Source organism: Chrysochloris asiatica, unplaced genomic scaffold, assembly GCF_000296735.1.
Source record: "Chrysochloris asiatica unplaced genomic scaffold, ChrAsi1.0 scaffold00058, whole genome shotgun sequence".
Taxonomy (NCBI): Eukaryota; Metazoa; Chordata; class Mammalia; order Afrosoricida; family Chrysochloridae; genus Chrysochloris; species Chrysochloris asiatica.
The window spans coordinates 3053694-3071377 of NW_006408576.1; the positions used below are offsets into that span (position 1 = coordinate 3053694).

At 37.4% G+C, this 17684-nt stretch overlaps 1 protein-coding gene across 2 annotated transcripts in view; it reads left to right on the forward strand.

Annotated features, from left to right (window-relative positions):
• The window catches only part of TPO (thyroid peroxidase), a 214629-nt gene that overhangs the window by 61947 nt on the left and 134998 nt on the right, over window positions 1-17684 (forward strand). For both annotated transcript variants that reach the window (XM_006863961.1, XM_006863962.1), the window contains exons 5-6: window positions 5414-5543; window positions 8664-8870. In XM_006863961.1, coding sequence (XP_006864023.1) covers window positions 5414-5543; window positions 8664-8870 — 337 coding nt within the window. The remainder of the gene's footprint in view (window positions 1-5413; window positions 5544-8663; window positions 8871-17684) is intronic.

Consider the following 17684-nt stretch of genomic DNA (forward strand, 5'->3'; position numbering starts at 1 on the left):
GTGTTTCATGTATCAAATATGTTAGAAAGCATAGTTATGTTTTCTCAAGCATTTGTCAATTAGTTGAGTAGATGGATGAAATGTTATGTAAATTTGAAGACAACTATAGCTGGAACAATCTCCAGAGAAATAAATGTGAAGTCTAGTTAATCTCCCTTTTTGGACTTCTACTTACCACACCTAGCATTTTTGTATGGGAGACATTTTCCATGAAATTCAACCTATATATCAAATTATTCCAGGGGCAAAATATCTGGAATTGTTGTTGTTAAGTGCCATAGAGTTGGTTCTTACTCACAGCAACCCTGTATAGCGTTTTTGAGGAGTGATGATGGGTTTGAACTACTTACCTTGGAGTCCTGGTGTGGCGCTATAGGTTAATGTATCAGACTGCAAAGTCGTTTCATATGCAAGGTCGGTGGTTCAAGTTCACCATCTGCCCCTTGGGAACCCTATACAGGGTTGCTATAGGTCAGAATCGACTTGACAGCACTTAACAACAACAATAACAGCCTTGTAGTTAGTCAGTCCAGTGATTGTCCTACAGCACCACACCAGGACTCCTGGAACAGTAGCATGAGAGGTCTTTTGCTAGTCTCCCTCAGTTCCTTGACACTTACTTCTCCTAACTAATTTGTCCTCTTCCCAGATAGTCACATTGTCCACATCAAATTTTATCCAAACTTTTGCCCAAGACCATCTGCTTACAAAGACAGTTTGAGGACTAAAGCGCACCTGACCCAAGCCATGGTGTTTTCAATAAGCTCATAAATATGTGAAATTTGGACAGTGAATAAGGAAGACCACAGACTAATTGATGCATTTGAGTTATGGTGTTGGAAGAGAATATTGAAAGTACCATGGACTACCAAAAGTACAAACAGATCTGTGTTGGAAGAAGTTCAGCCAGAGTGCTCCTTGGAAGCCAGGATGGTCAGACTTCATCTATCATGCTTTGGGCATATTATTAGGAGGGACCAGTCCCTGAAGAAGGATGTTTGTTAAAATGGAGGGTCAGAGAAAAAGAGGAAGACTACCAATGAGATGGATTGGAACAGTGGTGGAAGCGATAGGCTCAAGCATAGCAACACTTGTGAGGTTGGCCCAAGACCAGATAGTGTTTCGTTCTGTTGTGCATTGGGTTGCTATGAGTGGGTACCAACTCAATGGTTGGCACTGTGGGATAATGCACTGGAATGCAAGGTCAGCAGTTCAAACTCACCAACTCCTCCTCTGTAACCCTATACAGGGTAGCTATCTATGATTTTGAACTGACTGCAAAGCCATATGAACTGCAAGGTTTGTGGTTCAAGCTCACCAGCATCTCCTTGGAAACCCTATACAGGGTCGCTATGGGTCGGAACTGACTCAATGGCACTTAACAACAAACAACAACACATAGCATATCAAAAAGTCCTGGTGGCACTATAGGATAAACACTAGACTGCTGAGCACAGTTCATACATACTCACTACTTCTCAGGAGAAACACCAGGCTTTCTGATCCCATAAAGATTTACAGCCTCAAAACCCATACAGGGTCATTATGAGACAGGACCAACTTGATGGCAGTGGGAATGAGTATGTAACAGATCTGCATATTTAGCTGATTATTTTCTGTACACTTTATTTGAGCATTAGCCATGAGGATAGAGACTATCGTATTCATTATTGTATTTCTGTTAACTACTACAGTACCTGTTCATTATAATTATGTACAAAACGAATAGAAGGTTTTAGCAGCATGACATGTTTCTCAGAAAATTACATATGTAGAAGGGTTAGCTGACTTTACAAAAGAAGCTATCTAGACTCAACTGTTGGGTATCTCCTTATGCTTCATCCTAAACTTCTTGGGGCCTATCAAGGATCTAGCATTCATATCTATTTATTCGGATTCCTGGTGTAGCCCTGTGGGATCATGCACTAGACCACAACGTTGGTTTGAACCACAAAGTCAGCGGTTCAAACTCACCAGCCACTCCTTGGAAACCCTAAACAGAGTGACTATGAGTCGGAACTAACTCCACAACACTTATCAACAACAATGTCTATCTATCTGTCTATCTATCTATCTATCTATCTATCTATCTATCTATCTATCTATCTATCTACTCTGGTGTGGCGCTGTAGGATAATCACTGCAACACAAGGTTGATTTGAACCACATGGTCGGTGATTCAAACTTACCAGCTGTTCTTCAAGAATCCTACACAGTATAGCTTTAAGTCAGGACAGACTCAATGGCACTTGACAACAACAGCATCTGTCTGTCTTATCTATCTGTCTGTCTGTCTATCTGTCTGTCATCTTCTTAAAGTCCTCCTTAGGAAACTGTTGGGAATGATGGAATCCCCACACAAAAGTTTTAAAGTTGACATCTAAAATTTTAATTTAGATACAAAAATTATGCTTTCCAGAATATTTTAAATATTCAGATGTAAAATAAAATTGGTCAAATCATTTGCAAATGCCAAGGTAATATGAATACCATAATAATTTTGTATCCATTAAAAAATGAGGAGTTTTCCTCTAACAGAAAAAATTCCGTTTATTTTGATCTTTGAACTTTTATTTTCATTCTAATTTCCCTATATATTTTTCCTAGTATAGTACATTTTAGGGTTGAAAATCTTTTAATTTCTCTTTTTGCACATTTCTTCAGCTTTACTCTACCCAAATTTTATGTGTATATAATATAAATTATATTGTTGTTATTATGTGCCGTGGAGTCAGTTCCGACTCATAGCGATCCTGTACAGGATTTCCGAGGCTGTAAATCTTTACCGGAGCAGAAAGCCTCATCTTTTTCCTGGAACAGCTGGTAGTTTTGAACTGCTGACCTTAAGGTTTGCAGCCCCATTCGTAACCACTACACTACCAGAGCTCCTTGATATAAATTATATATGCTCGATATAATTTTATTTAATATATTTAATTATATTTTATTTTATGCATGTTGTTATTAAGTGCCCTCAAGTCAGTTTTGACACATAGTGACTCTGTATAGGATTTCTGAGGAATGGCTATTGGTTTGAACTACTGACCTTGTGGTTAGCAGTCCAGTGTTTATTCTCTGTTGTTGTTTTTGTTGTTAAGTGCCGTTGATCCCAACCCATAGCGACCCTGTATAGGGTTTCCGAGGAGCAGCTGGTTAGCTTGAATGGCCGACCTTGCAGTTCTAACTGCTTTGGAGTCTGGCGCGTTAACCCGCCACACAAGGATTCCAAAGACTCCATTTTATATATGGTGGTGGTGGTTGTATGCTGTCGAGTCAGTTCTGACTCATAGTGACCCCGTATAGAGGTTTCTGAGGCTGTGAATCTTTACAGGAGCAGAAAGCCTCATCTTTTTCCCATGGAGCAATTGTTAGGTTCAAACTGTTGACCTTGATGTTAGCAACCCATCATATACCCACTATGCTATAGTTACTTATGGACTCCTGGTGTGGCAATGTATGATCAGTACTGGAATGTGAACCACAAGGCTAGTTCAAACCCACCAACTGTCCCTCGGAAACCCTATACAGGTTGGCTATGGCTTGGAATTGACTCTATGGCACTTAACAATAACATAGTTATATTTTTGTTTTGTATATTTTACAAGTTTATATTGTTTGAATTGAATTTCCTATTTAGAAAAGTGTTATTTTATTTAAGAGTCAGCTATTATTATAACTTAGTAGAACATCAAATCATCATAAATGTGATAAATGTTGATAAGAAACTAAAGACAGAAACAATTTCCTTGGGAATCAGTATATAAATGAAGATGATGTGAGTGTTTCTTTTAGCTCTAGAATGAATTGGCTAAAAATTACTAATTGACTAAGTGACCATGCATCCTGCCTGGGTTGTCTAAGTTCCTATTTATAGACAATGTAATTATTTACTTTTTTCTCAAAAGTATTATAATTTTGATTGCAAATTATATGACTACTTTTTTTTTTGTAAAATGATACAGAGTACAACAGCATTTCCATGCTTATTTTTTCGCATTTGTAGATGTATATGCTTTTATCCAAATATATAACAGGGAAGGGAAGGAAGTTATTTTCTACCATTGTAACCCAGTTCTCAAAGTTTCTTCTGCAATATATAAGAAAATTATTGTAATATGAGTTATTATTTAAATTATTTTACTGACCTATCAGCAACAATCAGGTTTCTCTTTTACTTTTTTAGAAACAAATATTGAAAAGCAATTGACTGTCAAAAGAATTCACTGCCAGTCATTAGTCTTTCATTTATTCAATTTCTGGAAATATTCCCAAAAAGCTCAACAAGGCAATGAAATATAAAAAGATTGTCAATTATCACTTCCTCTTTTATACTTGTTGTTGTTGTTAAGTGCTGTTGCATCAATTCTGACCCATAGTGAACCCTCTATAGGGTTTCCAAGTAGCAGCTGATGAGCTTGAACCACTGACCTTGTAGTTAAAACGACTTTGCAGTCTGATGCATTAACCCACAGCGCCACACCAGGACTCCCTTTTTCACTTAGAGACATCTTATTTAACACAATATAATTGGAAATAGTAAAGTTTAAAATATTACTAAACTCATCTTTGCCATACCATGCACTTTTAATATATTTTTGTAAAATATATTTTGAAAAATAGAATGAAATAGGAAATCATTCTATTTAGAGAAAACATTCCTATTTAAATTAATTGGTAGAGTCCATCCTCATTGTCAAATCAATCAATCATATATGACTTACTTCCCCTCAGAAAACGTCTGAATTCATTTTAAATCAAAATAAATGTATTAATAAATGTTTCCTTGACAACCATCTCACTTCTGAATTTAGAATATTTCAGCAGCCTTACAAGTAGCCCATTTCTAGCAGACACATTATCCTTAACACAAAATATATATGACAGGGAAAGACATGAAGCCCTAAGGTGGATTTATGATGCCTTGATTAAAAGATGCTTAGATACAACAATATTTAAAATAATTCCTTTGTTTGGAGTCCAAGAAATTTTTATCCTCCAGAGCAGTGCTTCATTGTACATTCTTTAAGGTAAGTGTGAGCTATGCCTTTCCAGAAAAAAAGAGTAAAGTAGGGGAATGACTATTGGAAATATAAAGAGGTAAAAGAGGATTCAACTGGCAGGTCACTTAAAAATAAGTGAATTCTAGAGTTTTGAAAAGAGTGTATATAAAATGTGAGGCACTGAAAATAAATTGTCTTGCAACTATCTGTCCTATACTACTAAGAAACTCTTCCAGAGTTACCAGGCATGTGCACCCTAGTTAAAGACTATTTATTTAAAGCAAGGGCATCAGAGAAACTATCCCCATTTATTTTCCTTTAGAACAATTTGCAGCAGGTTTAGGTTTAGGACTTGCTGCTTCTTATCTTCCTTCCTCCTGAACTGAAACCTGGCACACATTTGTTCCCCACAGAGACCATCCTAGATGGGGAGCTGCCAACACAGCCCTGGCAAGATGGCTTCCTCCAGTTTACGAAGATGGAATCAGCCAGCCCAAAGGCTGGAATCACAACTTCCTATACAATGGGTTCTCACTGCCGCTGGTTTGTATAACAAGATGCTACTTAAATTGGCTCAAAATTAGTTTTCCATAATGCTAGCAAACCTCCTATAATTTTGGAGGTAACTAAACTTTAACTGAAACCTTGATCAATATGCCAGACTCTGCTTCAAGTGCTTTTTATAATTTCTTTTGATCTTCACAACATTCCTATGAGGTAGGTATCATTTTCTCTAATTATAGCTTAGCAACTGAGAATTCTGAAGATTAAAGTCACTCAATTAGTGAGAGGAACAATGTAGATTTAAATTAAGGTTCACCTAACTCTAAAGTCTTTGCTCTTTCCAATCACTTGTGTTTTTTAAAAAATTCCTTATTCATTAAGTATAATACTAGGTACAAAGGTATATACCAATTAGTTAATTCACTCATTTATGTAAAAATTATGATTATGCCTTTATTCCCAAAGAAGAGTTTGTTTACTAAGCAGATGTATATCTAACCAAGTCAGCTTGGCAGAATAATGGATCATTTTGTTACAATTTGATTACTTATTTCAATTAAAAACTTAGATAGAGAGGGTTATCCAGACCTGTGTTTCTTTTTATATTACTTTTTTTTTTCTCATGGCTTTTTAAAAAGAAATAAACCAGTTGATACTCTGTTCACCCTCCAAAGTTCAATATTAGAAATCATAATCTGGTCGAATAAACTGTGAATTATACACGAAGTTCTCCTATGAAAATGAACAAAGTTATTTAAGCAATTTTTCCAAATGGCTCTTTAGTAAGAATATCAATGATCAAGAAAATGTCTCAAGACTGAGTAAAGTTTTATTCTTTTAGTAACTGCCCTCTTGTATGGATGGCAAAAAACAGCTATATTTTTAATGAGAGGACCGTGTGTTTGTAGAATTAGAAAAAACTAGTGGGGAGAAGAGAGACACTGACGACATTGCATTATTTTCATAAGTAAAGGGTCAAGTATATCCAGTTCATCTTAACTTTTAAATTTCTGCAATTCACTTACCCTTTGTTAATCTCATTTGGATCATCTGTACAATGGGGCAATAACACTGCACCTATCTTTAGTTGGACACTAGACCAGTTGAACTCCTGAGAGACTGTTGGTGTGGCGCTGTAGGATCAGCACTGGATTGTGCATCACTAGGTTGGCAGTTCAAACCCACCAGTTGCTCCTCAGAAACCCTATACAGGGTGGCTATGAGTCGTAATCGACTCAATGGTGCTTAACAACAAAAGCATTGTGAAAACTATGATTCTGTGAAACCATATTTGTACTAAATTATATAATTATTTAGAAAAATCAGAGTTTAAGAATTTTTAAATGTGAAATGCATTTGTTTCCTATTGCTGCTGTAACAAATCACAGTTTTAGTTCTTAAAATAATACAAATAGCACCTGAAAATTCTGTAGGTCAGAAATCCGATATGAGTCTACAGTTAAAAAAAAAAAAAAGAAAAGGACTCTGTGTGGTGTTATAGGGTCAGCACTGGACTGTGTAGCACAAAGTTGGCAGTTCAAACCTACCAACTGCTCCTTGGAAACTCTATTCAGAGTCAGAACAGACTCAAAAGCACTTAACAACAGCAAGCTAAAATTAAGGGGTTAGTAAATCTGCATTACTTATGTGAACTCTAGGGAAGAAGACTTTCTTGCTTTTTTTCTATCTTCCACATTTCTTGACTCCTGACCTCTTCTATCTTCAAAGCCAGCAATGTTACATCTCTCTGAGCCTTTCTCCCATAGTCAAATCTCACTTTGATCAGAGCCACGAATATTTTCAGTGATTAAAAGCCTTTGTGGTTAGTTTGGACCCGCTTAGCTAGTTCAGGATAATTTTTCCAGCTCAAGATTCTTAACATGATAGCATATGTGTAGTCCGTTTTGCTATATAATCTTATATATATATTCACAGATTTGAGGGTGGACATATATAGTCGGTACAATATTCTGCTTATCACAGTCTGCCTACTGGTCCATCCAAATTCCTATCTTCACTACATGCAAAAGTAACCCTGTTATGAAGTCCCCAAGAAGTCTTAAACCAAAACTTCATCAACTCAAAGTCAGTCCCAAACCTCGTGTAAATCTCATCAACGCAAAATACCTGAATCTCATAATCTGAATTTTCTAAATTACATACTGGTGAGATTCTGATTATAATCTAGCCTGGGACAAAATTCTTCTCATCTGAATCTGATAGCAGAAACAAATTATCTACAATCCAAAACATGAATGTTGGACAGGATTAGAATAATAGGGCAAAACTATAGGTGCCTACAGTTACCTGGAGCGGGATAATGCACTGAACTGCAAAGTTGGTTTGAACCTCAAGGTTGACAGTTCAAACTAACTAGTCTCTCCTTGGAAACCCTATACAGGGTCTCTATGAGTTGTAACTGACTCAATGGCACTTAACAACAACAACAATTTATTAATGGAATGTTGCAAGTAATTTAGGAGTCCTGGTGTGGCGCTGTAGGTTAATGCGCTGGATTGTAAAGCTGGTTTGAACTGCAAGATTAGGAATTCCAGATCACCAGCTGCTCCTCAGAAATCCTATACAAGGTCACAATAGGTTGTAACCTACTCAACAGCACTCAACAACAACAACAGCAGAGGCATCCTACTTCAAAAGGGAAGAAAAGAAAAATGGAAGGAAAAAAAAGTCACTATCTCTAAACAATTTCCAAATCCATCAGCGCAAACTCCATTAGATTACAAGGCCTAGGGAAAAATCCTCTGTGGTTCAAAGCTTGAACCACTGGGCTTGCTGTTCCTTACTCTAAGTCATGTTTTACATCATAATAAGGATCAGATGTTTTCTGAATGACTTTATTCAGTTCCCACAACCTTGAGAAAACAAACTTTTATATTCATTTATAGAGGAGAAAACTAAGGCTCACAGAAGTTAAATTTAACACAAATAAGAGGGATAACAGTGATTGAAACCCAGCTTGCCTGTCTTCAAAACTCACTATCATTTCACTATAATTACAAAGGATAGATCTTCTCTAAGTTTGCCATAAGTTCTGAAAACAAGAGCCACAACATCAAATTTATTTTCCCAAAGTGTCCTTTTTTTTTGCTTATAATATGACTTTTTGTTATCATGACAAACTGATTTTGTCTTACTTAGGTTCGTGAAGTGACAAGACAAGTTATTCAAGTTTCAAACAAGGATGTCACAGAAGATAACCAATATTCTGATCTCCTAATGGTGTGGGGACAATACATTGATCATGACATTGCATTCACACCTCAGAGTACCAGTAAATCTGCATTTTGGAAAGGAATTGACTGTCAGCTCATGTGTGAAAACCAAAATCCGTGTTTTCCCATACAGGTAGAACTTTAACTCTTTTCTATCTCTCTTTTGTAAATCATGAAACTAAATTCCACAACGAGAATTATAAAATGAAAAATCAAAGTCTCCTACTTTTGTCGCTCTCCCAGGAGGATAATAGCTGTTAATAATTTCCTATGCATCCCACCTGAAATGATATACACATATATGTTTAAATAGTACACCCAAACCAAGCCCACTGCCATAGAGTTGAACCCAATTCACAGTGACCCTAGATAGAAATACTGAGCAGACAGTCTCATCTTTCTCTGTGGAACACCTGGTGGGTTTACACTTCCAACCTTGTGTTTAGTAGTCCAGTGCTTATTCTACAGTGCCACTAAGATTCCATACATGTGATATGAAACAAAGGAATTCAAAAAGTTCATTGAAAAGTTCCATTGTCTTTTCATTGCATATTTCTACAAGCTTTTTGAAGGCCCTTCATACACACACACACATTTATATATATATATATACACAAATTGTTCTATGTTTGATATGGTGCACATAGCAATATTTCTTCTACGTCTCTTGATAAAATTAGATGCACAGTAATTTGATAGTTTTATGATGTCAATATTCTGTTGTGTATAATAAGATATAATTCTTTGTAACTTATTTAATGACTTCCTTCATTAACATTTAGGTGTTTTCAGCTTTGTTGAGTTATGTCTAAATATGTTGTTTGCTGTCACAAACAATGCAGCGACTAGGACTCTCATACATTGCTGCTAGAACAGTGAAATGGTTCAACCACTGTGGAAAACAGTATGGTTCTTCCTCAGAAAATTGGAAATAGAAATACCATATGACCCAGCAATCCCTCTACTTAGCTTATATCTACAAGAAATAAGAGCCAGAACATGAGTAGATATATGCATACCAATGTTCATTACAGCACTATTCACAATAACAAAAGGATGGAGACAGTCAAAACAACCATCAATGGAAGAATGGATAAACAAACTTTAGTACATAGCCACAATGGAACACTATGCAACATTAAAAAACAATGATGAATCTGAGAAAAAACACATGAACCTGGAGGACGTTATGCTGAGTGAAATTTGTCAGTCATACAAGGACAAATATTATATGAAACCACTATTATAAGAACTAAAGAAAAGGTTTTCATACTTAAAGAAACATTTTTTGGTGGTTACCAGGGGTGGAAGAGAGAGTTTTCACAAGGTCAGCAGTTCGAAACTGCCAGCCGTTCCGCGGGAGAAAGATGAGGCTTTTGCTCCCGTAAAGATTTACAGCCTCGGAAACTCTGTACAGGGTCGCTATGAGTCGGAACCGACTTCACGGCACATAACAACAACAACAGGATAGACACATATTATTTCAGGTGACAGGGAGGGACATATGCAAGAAGAGTAAGGGGAATATACAAGAAGAAGGAGGTTGACAGAAGAATGATGAAGACATGTGAAGACACAGGGAGGTATGCAAAGATTAAAAGAGTAGAGGTAAACAGTAATATATACTCTATCTTAGAACAACAGTGCTATGCAGGTAGATACCTGGACAGAGACACCAACAGAATGGGTATGGGAGGAAGAGTGAGCATACCCACCAACAGAAGGGTTTGAAAGAGGATATTTGTACATGGATATTTATTTTTCTACAATACAACTATGAACGTGGTCGAACATATACCAAGCACAATGATTAAAATTCTTTAGATATTATCAAACATGTTAAGGCAATGAGTTGCCAGACTTTGGGATCAGAAGCATAGTTTCAAGGGACAGCATGGTCAGTTGGCATAACATAGTCCACAAAGACAATGTTTTATACCCTATTTTGGTGAGTAGCATCTGGAATCTTAAAAGTTTATGAACTATCTAAGGTGCAGGTATTTGTAGTTCTATGTGCATAAGAAAGAAGAGTGATGGTGTTTGAAGATGCTTGGAAGCAATTAGTCCAATGGACTAAGGGAATATGTAGAAAAAACCCTCAGATTTACTATTAAAAAGAGACAGGTTTACTGACCAGAAAGAGACTGGATGAACCTCAAACTATGGTTCTCCACCACCATAAAGATTAGGAAAAGAACTCACCTTTGTGGCCCAATTTTCAGCCAAATAGTTTTTGTTGCTAGGTGCCATCGAGTCAGTACCGACTCATAGTGACTTTATGCATAGCAGAACAAAATGCTGTCCAATCCTGGACCAACCTCACTGCTGTTGCCACGCTTGAGTCCATCGATGCCGCCACTAGGCTACTCCATCTCGTTGGGGTCCTCCTCTTTTTCTCTGACCCTCCACCTTCTCCAGCGACTGGTCCTTCCTCTCAATATGTCTGAAGTAGGAGAGGCGAAACTGGCCATCCTGGACTCCAAGGAGCACTCTGACTGTACTTCTTCCAAAATTTATCTATTGGTTCTTTTGGCAGCCCATGGCACTTTCAATATTCTCCTCCAACGCCATAACTCAAAAGCATAAATTCTTCTCCAATCTTCCTTATTCACTGTCCAGCTTTTGCATGCATATGAGGTTATTGAAAATACCATGGCTTGAGTTAGGCACACCTTAGTCCTCAAGCTTACATCTTTGCTCTTCAACACTTTAAAAAGATCTTGTGCAGCAGATTTGCCTAATGCAATCCATCATCTGATTTCTTGACTGCTGCTTCTGTGAGTGTTGATAGTTGATCCAAGAAGAATAAAGTCTTTGACAACTTCAATCTTTTCTCCATTGATAAGAATGTTGTTTATTGGTTCAGTGAGGACTTTTGTTTTCTTTACATTGAGATGCAATCCATACTAAAGGCTGTGCTCTTTGATCTTCATCAGTAAATGTTTTAAGTTCTCTTCACTTTCAGCAAGCAAGGTTGTATCATCTGTATATCACATGTTGTTAATGAGTCTTTTCCTCCAATCCTGATGCCATGTTTTTCTTCATATAACCCAGCTTCTCTGATGATTTGCTCAGCATACAGGTTGAATAAGTATGGTGAAAGAATACAACCTTGTGGCACACCTTTCTTAATTTTAAACCATTCAGTGGTCCCATGTTCTGTTCGAACAACTGCCTCTTCATCCAGGTACAGCTTCCTCATGAACACAATTTAGGGGACAACAACACTAATAAGGTATGCTCATGATGCAAAAGTCAATCATTCAAAATCAAAAGCTTTGTATTTTTGAGGAAAACTCTTGATCATTTTCTCATGGATTAGCTGGAGGTAAATGCAATTTATCATTTTTTAAAATTATAATGATTATTACAACAGAAATAATATAAAATAAAACTTAGGCCAATGAAAAGGCTGAAGGCAAAGCTTACTGTAGACAAAAAAAGAAAAGAATGACAAGTAAAACATCACATTCTGGTAACACTTAAAACTGTGAAAATAATGAGGAAAAATTAGACATGGAACACATAATAAAAATAAGATAGTTGACAGGGACTAAAATTTTACATGTTAACATTTTTTAATTAACCAATAGTAAAATAAGAGTTCCGGTGTGGTGCTGTGGGCTAATGAGCTGGAAAGCAAAGTCAGTTTGAATGGCAGATTTGGCAGTTCAAGCTCACCAGCTGCTTTTTGGAAACTCTATACAGGGTCACGATGGGTTGTGACTTAATCAATAGCCCTTAAAAACAACAACAATAGTAAGTAGGTAAATGAAATCTAAATTAATTGTGCATGTAAATGTTGGTCGATAATAATATATGCACAACCTTAGAATAACAATGGTTTGCAGGTAATTACACTACATGGACAGAGACACAGGCTAAGTGGGTATGGCAGAAAGACTGGCAGTATACTCACAAATATACAACAGTTTGAAAAGGGATATTTGGACATGGGTATTTACCTTTCCTGCAAATACAATTACGAATGTGGTGGAGCATGCAGTAGACAAAATGATGAACATTTTTTTTATATTATCAAACATCTTAAGGCAATGAGTTACTGGGCCTCGGGCTCAGGACCATAGTCTAAGGGGACACCATGGTCAATTGGCATAACAGTCCAGAAAGACAATGTTCTATATGCTATTAGGGAGTAGTGTCTGGGATCTTAAAAGCTCATTAGTTAGTGGTCATCTAAGGTGCAGCTGGTCAGCAAAGTCAGTTTGAACTGCAAGGTTTTGGTTCGAGTTCATCAGTCACTCGTCGGAAACCCTATGTTGGGTCCTTATGGGTTGGAAGACGCGACAGCACTTTAACAACAACAAAAGGTGCACCTATTGTTTTCTCCATGTACAGAACAAAGAAAAATGAAGAGAATTGAAGATGCTTGGAATCAGTTAGTCTAATGGACTACTGGGATGTCTGAACATCAGACTCTATGACTCTTAGACTAGAACTAGACAGCACCTGGCTACCACTACCAACATCTCTCAAAAGGATCATATTAGAGGGTTCTGGAGAGAGTAGGAGGAAAATGTGAAAAAAAGAAACTATTAATTAAAAAAAAAAGATCAGGCTTAGTGATCAGAAAGAGATGGGAGGAAATTGAGACTGCCAGCCCTTCAACTCTGGGAAGTAATTCATGCTTATGGCTTAATTTTCAACCAAGCAGTTGATAGGTGTATAGTGGGGACAGCAATACTACTGAGTTATGCTTAACATGGAACGGTAAATTATTCAAAATCAAAAGAGCAACATTTACCTAAGGCATAATATAGAAGGGAAGGAAGGAAAGATTGGTGGAATGGTAATAGGAACCACAGGGAGGAGGCAAGATAACTGCTGTTACATGGAGGGGATTGCACTCACTGAGATAAAACAAAGTGAATGGTTTGTTGAATGTAAAACTTATGATCTTGTCCATAAACCTTCATGCAATTCACAATAAAAAGTTAAAAATATATTGGAGCTACTAGTTTGTACAGCAGTACACTGTCTCCACCAATCAACATTCCCACCAAACAGAGCTATTGTTCACAGCTAAGTGGTTCCAAACCAGAATATCTGTGAAAGAACTAAAATGTCAGGTATGGGGATGCAGTTGAGATACACTCTTTCAAGCTATAAAGTCTTGGGTTCACTTTTACCTATGTAACTTACTAGCGCCATTCAATATTGAACCCATGCAAGAAGCATCACAAGAAGATGGAAGGAATATACAGAGTTGATGTATATAGTCACTGTATATAGTCACTGACCAAATAAAATTGGTCAGTGTTCAGCCATTTCAGGAGGAAGCATACGATCAAGAACCAATGGTAATGAAAAAAGAAATCCAAGCTGTACTAATGGTGTTGGTGAAAAACAAGGGTCCAAGACGCAATTCAATAAAAATGTTTCAACCAATTGATGCCAAGAAATTTGGAAGACAATCAACTGAAAGGAAGAAATCCATATTTGTGACCATTCCCAAGAAAGGAAGGGAAAATTATCAAACAATATCATTAATATCACACACATGTAAAATTTTGCTGTGTGAAGATAATTCACAAACTGTCGCAGCACTGCACTGACAGAGAGATGCCAGGAATTCAAGCTGGATTTAGAAGGGGACTTGGAACGAGGGATATCATTACTGACATGAGATGGATCTTGCTGAGAGCAGAGAACACCAAAAAACAGTCCTTCCTGTAAACATATCCAAAGTACATAAAAACGAAGCCTTGCCATCCTCACTTTGAAGGATAATTGAGCCTGGAGGAAAGATAGGTAGTGCAAACGGTCAACTAGGTTTGCTGCTATGGAAAGTTTGTTGATTTTAGGCTATCCAGAGAAACCTGGTGTGGTTACGAATCAGGCCACTAACCTCAAGGTCAGCAGTTTGAAACTACCAGCCATTCTGAGGGAGAAAAATGAGGCTTTTTGCTCCTGTAAAGATTTATAGCCTCGGAAACCCTGTGCATGGTCACTATGAGTCAGAACAGACTTCCTGGTACTTAACAACAACAAGAGAAGCCTCAGAAAAAAGTCTTGTGAACCAGAAAATCAGTCATTAAAAATATTATGAAGCACAGTTACACTCCAACAATGGTTTTTTGATTATGCAAAGACATTCGCTGTGTGGATTGGAGCAAATTAGAGATAACATTGCAAAAAACTAGGGATTCCAGAAAACTTAGTTGTACTCATGCAGAACCTACATATAGACTAAAAGCAGTCATTCAAATAAAACAAGGGGATATTAAATGGTTTATAATCAGGAAAGGTGTGTTCCTTTCATCATACTTATTCAATCTGTATGCTGAGCAACTAATCTGAGAAGCATCACCATATGAAGGAAAATATGGTATCAGGATTGGAGGAAGGGTCATTAACAAGCTGCAATGTGCAAAACGTACACTCTTGCTTGCTGAAAGTGAAGAAGACTTAAAATGCTTACTTATGAAGATCAAAGACTACATCTTTCAGTATTGATTACACCTCAATGTAAAGAAAGCAATAATCCTTGCAACTGGATCAATAAGCAACATCATGATAAACAGGGAAAAGATTGAAGTTGTCAAAGACTTCATTTTGATTGGATCCACAATCAATATTCATGGAAGTATCAGTCAAGGTAACACATGACATATTGCATTAGGCAAATCTGCTGCACAAAACCTCATAAAGCATAAAAGAGAAAAGATAACAGTTTGACTCATATGCATATGAAAACTGGACAGTAAATAAGGCAGACCATAGAAGAATCAACGCATATGAATCACTGTGTTGGAGAAATATATTAAAAGTACCATGAACTGCCAGTGTTTCATTCTGTTGTACATAGGTCACTGTGAGGTGGAAGTGACTTGACAATACCTAACAACAACAACATGAACAGCCAGAACAAACAAATCTGTGTTGGAAGAAGCACAGCCAGAATGCTCCTTAGAGGCCAGGATGGTGAGACTTTGTCTCTCATACTTTGGACATATTATCAGGAAGGACCAGTCCCTGGAAAAGGACATTATGCCTGGTAAAGTGAAGAGTAAGCAAAAAACAGGAAACCCCCAATTAGACGGATTGACACAGTGGCAACAGAATGGGCTCAAACATAACAATTGTGATGATGGACGCAGAACTGGTCAATGTTTCCATACTGTTTTGTATGAGGTTGTTATGAGTTGGAATCATCTTGATGGCATCTAACAATGAGTCATAATTGACTTGCTGGCAGTGGATTTTTGGATATGCATGTGTGTGTGTGTGTATCTATATACATATGTATGCATGTATATATAGTGATAGTGGTGGTTGTGTGTTATCCAGTTGGTTCTGACTTATAGAGACCCTGTATAGGGTTTCAAAGGTAAATACATATAAAAGATCATTTTCTTTAATTCACTTAAGCTGTCTAGAAGAAATCCATAGTAGACATCCTGCTAAGGGAAAGAAAAATCTTTGCAGGAGCAGAATCTTTATGAAAGCAGAAAGCCTCATATTTCTCCTGGTAGATTCAGACTGCTGACCTTGTGATTAACAGCCCAACTCATAATTCACATATATATAGTTATTGTTACGTGGCATCAAGTCCGTTCTGACTCATAGAAAACCTGTATAGGGTTTCCAAGGAGTGGCCGATGAGTTTGAACCGCTGACCCTATGGTTAGAAGTCCAGTGCATAGCCCATAGTGCCATACAAGGACACACTCTTTCTCTATGTATATATATCATATTCTACTCACTGAACTGCTAACCACCAGTCACTCTTAAGAAACCCTGTACAGGATTGTTATGAGTCAAACTAGCTAGATGGCTTAACAATAAAATAAACCTGAGATATACGTACATTCATGGGTTAATTCCAAATAAAGTGTTTAAACATGTCTCTGCAATCAGACACATTATCTTACTAATATACTTGTCTTTGTCTCGTGAGGGGGCCAAGAAAAAGAAGGTCTAATCTAAATAGTGGCTTCAGAGGACAGCTGCTGGGCAAGAACAATTCTAGGCAGAGAGGTCAGCACAGAAAGTTATAGTGACTGTTTCATGGGACATCAGTCCTTGTGTGGTGCTGTACGATAAAGCACTGGACCACAGGTTGGTTTGAACTATAAGGTCTGTGGTTCAAACTTACCAGTAGCTCCTTGGAAGCCCTATATAGGTCACTATGAGTTGGAATCAATTTGACAGCTCTTAACAACAACAATCCCAAGGTTTTCTTTAAGTATATAAGGTGATCACAAAGTTTTTAAAAAATTGAAAACTGTGTAGTTGAGCAGAAGGTGAGGCAAAATGAACCAGGGAAATGCATCTACTCATTCTTTGAGAGTAGCAAGGGCTTTCCTCTGAGAATTTTGTTGGAAAACCTTACCTCATCCACACTACAGTCTTGATCTTGCCTCTTCCTACTTCATTTTGTCCCCCAAACTCAAGGAACATTGAAAAGGATCACAGTTTAACTCCCTTGAGGATAGCAACTCTGTTATTTTGACATGGTGTAATTAAGTAGTGCAGAATTCTTCAGGAAAGAGCTGATGTTTTGTTAAGTGTTGTCCAGACTTATCAAGGAAATGGAATACATATGTGTGCTGTTGTTGTTGTTTCCAAGTGTTATCTAGTTGGTTCCTACACATAGCTACCCTGTATAGAGTTTCTGAGGAGTAGCTGGTGGGTTTGAACTGCTGACCTTGTGATTTGCAGTCCAGTGCTGATCCAACAGCATGGCACCAAAGTCCATTGGTCCATGACTCAGACATCAGGCTGTAAGTTTCTCTTGACTCAGGTATCTGTTGTTATTGTTAGATGCTATCGAGTCAGTACTGACTCATATTTATGCACAGCAGAATGAAACACTGCCCGATCCTGGGCAAACCTCACTATTGTTGCCACGCTTGAGCCCATAGATGCTGCCACTTGGCCAATCCATCTTGATGGGGGTCTTCCTCTTTTTCTCTGACCCTCC